Source organism: Pongo abelii, chromosome 14 (genome assembly GCF_028885655.2).
Source record: "Pongo abelii isolate AG06213 chromosome 14, NHGRI_mPonAbe1-v2.0_pri, whole genome shotgun sequence".
NCBI lineage: Eukaryota > Metazoa > Chordata > Mammalia > Primates > Hominidae > Pongo > Pongo abelii.
Genome location: NC_071999.2, coordinates 12,810,180 through 12,811,667, shown reverse-complemented (window position 1 = coordinate 12,811,667; position 1,488 = coordinate 12,810,180). Strand labels below are relative to the sequence as shown.

The 1,488-nt window shown below is 36.8% G+C and overlaps 1 protein-coding gene across 1 annotated transcript; it reads left to right on the top strand.

The window, feature by feature from the left end:
• The first annotated feature begins 304 nt into the window (after positions 1-304).
• On the top strand, positions 305-1,172 carry LOC129057574 (cell division cycle protein 27 homolog). Its single transcript, XM_054547773.2, has one exon. It carries the CDS (start codon positions 374-376, stop codon positions 1,097-1,099), a length of 726 nt encoding a protein of 241 aa, XP_054403748.2. The 5' UTR covers positions 305-373; the 3' UTR covers positions 1,100-1,172.
• The last annotated feature ends 316 nt before the right edge of the window (positions 1,173-1,488 follow it).

The following is a 1,488-nucleotide window of genomic DNA, read 5'->3' as shown; positions in this document are numbered from 1 at the left end:
AGCTCTTAGTCCATTTACCCCACGTTTTGGGATTTTGCCATTAGAAACCCCAAGTCCTGGAGATGGATCTTATTTACAAAACTACACTAATACACCTTCTGTAATTGATGTGCCATCCACCAGAGCCCCTTCAAAAAAGTCTGTTGCCAGAATTGGCCAAACTGGAGCAAAGTCTGTCTTCTCACAGAGTGGAAATAGCCAAGAGGTAACTCCAATTCTTCCACTAACAGAAAGTTCTGGTCCATAAATAACTACAACACCTCAGGTAATGAGCCCCACTATGACACCTCCCCCAAATGCACTGCATCGAAGAAGTTCATGACTCTTTACTAGTGACAGTTCCACAACCAAGGAGAATAGGAAGAAATTAAAAATGAAGTTTCCACCTAAAATCCTAAACAGAAAAACAAAAAGTAAAACTAATAAAGGAGGAATAACTCAATCTAATATAAATGACAACCTGGAAATTACAAAATTGGACTCTTCCATCAATTCAGAAGAGGAAATATCCACAATCACACCTCAGATTCAGGCTTTTAATCTACAAAAAGCAGCAGCAGAAGGCTTGATGAGCCTTCTTCATGAAAGGGGGAAAGGTTATTTAGCTTTATGTTCATACCACTGCAAAGAAGCTAAAAATATTTTGAGCCATCTACCTTCTCACCACTACAATACTGGTTGGGTACTGTGCCAAATTGGAAGGTTCTATTTTGAACTTTCAGAGTACATGCAAGCTGAAAGAATATTCTCAGAGGTTAGAAGAATTGAGAATTATAGAGTCAAAGGCATGGAAATCTACTCTACAACACTTTGGCATCTTCAAAAAGATGTCGCTCTTTCATTTCTGTCAAAAGACTTAACAGACATGGATAAAAATTCGCCAGAGGCCTGGTGTGCTGCAGGGAACTGTTTCAGTCTGCAACAGGAACACGATATTGCACTTAAATTCTTCCAGACAGCTATCCAAGTGGATCCAAATTATGCTTATGCCTATACTTTATTAGGGCGAGAGTTTGTCTTAACTGAAGAATTGGACAAAGTGTTAGCTTGTTTTCGAAATGCTATCAGAGTCAATCCTAGACATTGCAATGCATGGTAAGTGGTAATGAATTGTAAAGACAAAGTCTTGTTGATGGTGCTGGTAGTCACTGATTTTTCTTGTTAGATAGCTTTTTATTGTCATGAACTTTGTTACTAATACTTAAGAATGGTACATACTGGTCAATAACTTCAAACTAACTTTTTTTATGAAATGTATGTCTTTAACAAACTCTTCAGTTAACTAATGATAATAGAATACGTGATGCTTATACTCAACAGTTTCAGTCTTCTACAAAACTTTTGCAGATACTGTAGTTGTGTTTTGTTTGTTTGCTTGTTTAGTTTTGTTACTTGATTTGTTACTTTTTCTTCGAACACAAAATTGGTGATTGGGACAAAAAGTGCTTGGGAAATTGGAAAGGAATAGCATAATTCACTTATTGGATA

Coding starts and splice junctions, on each gene's coding strand:
- LOC129057574 (XM_054547773.2), top strand. CDS start 374: ATGAAGTTTCCACCTAAAATCCTAAACAGAAAAACAAAAAGTAAAACT.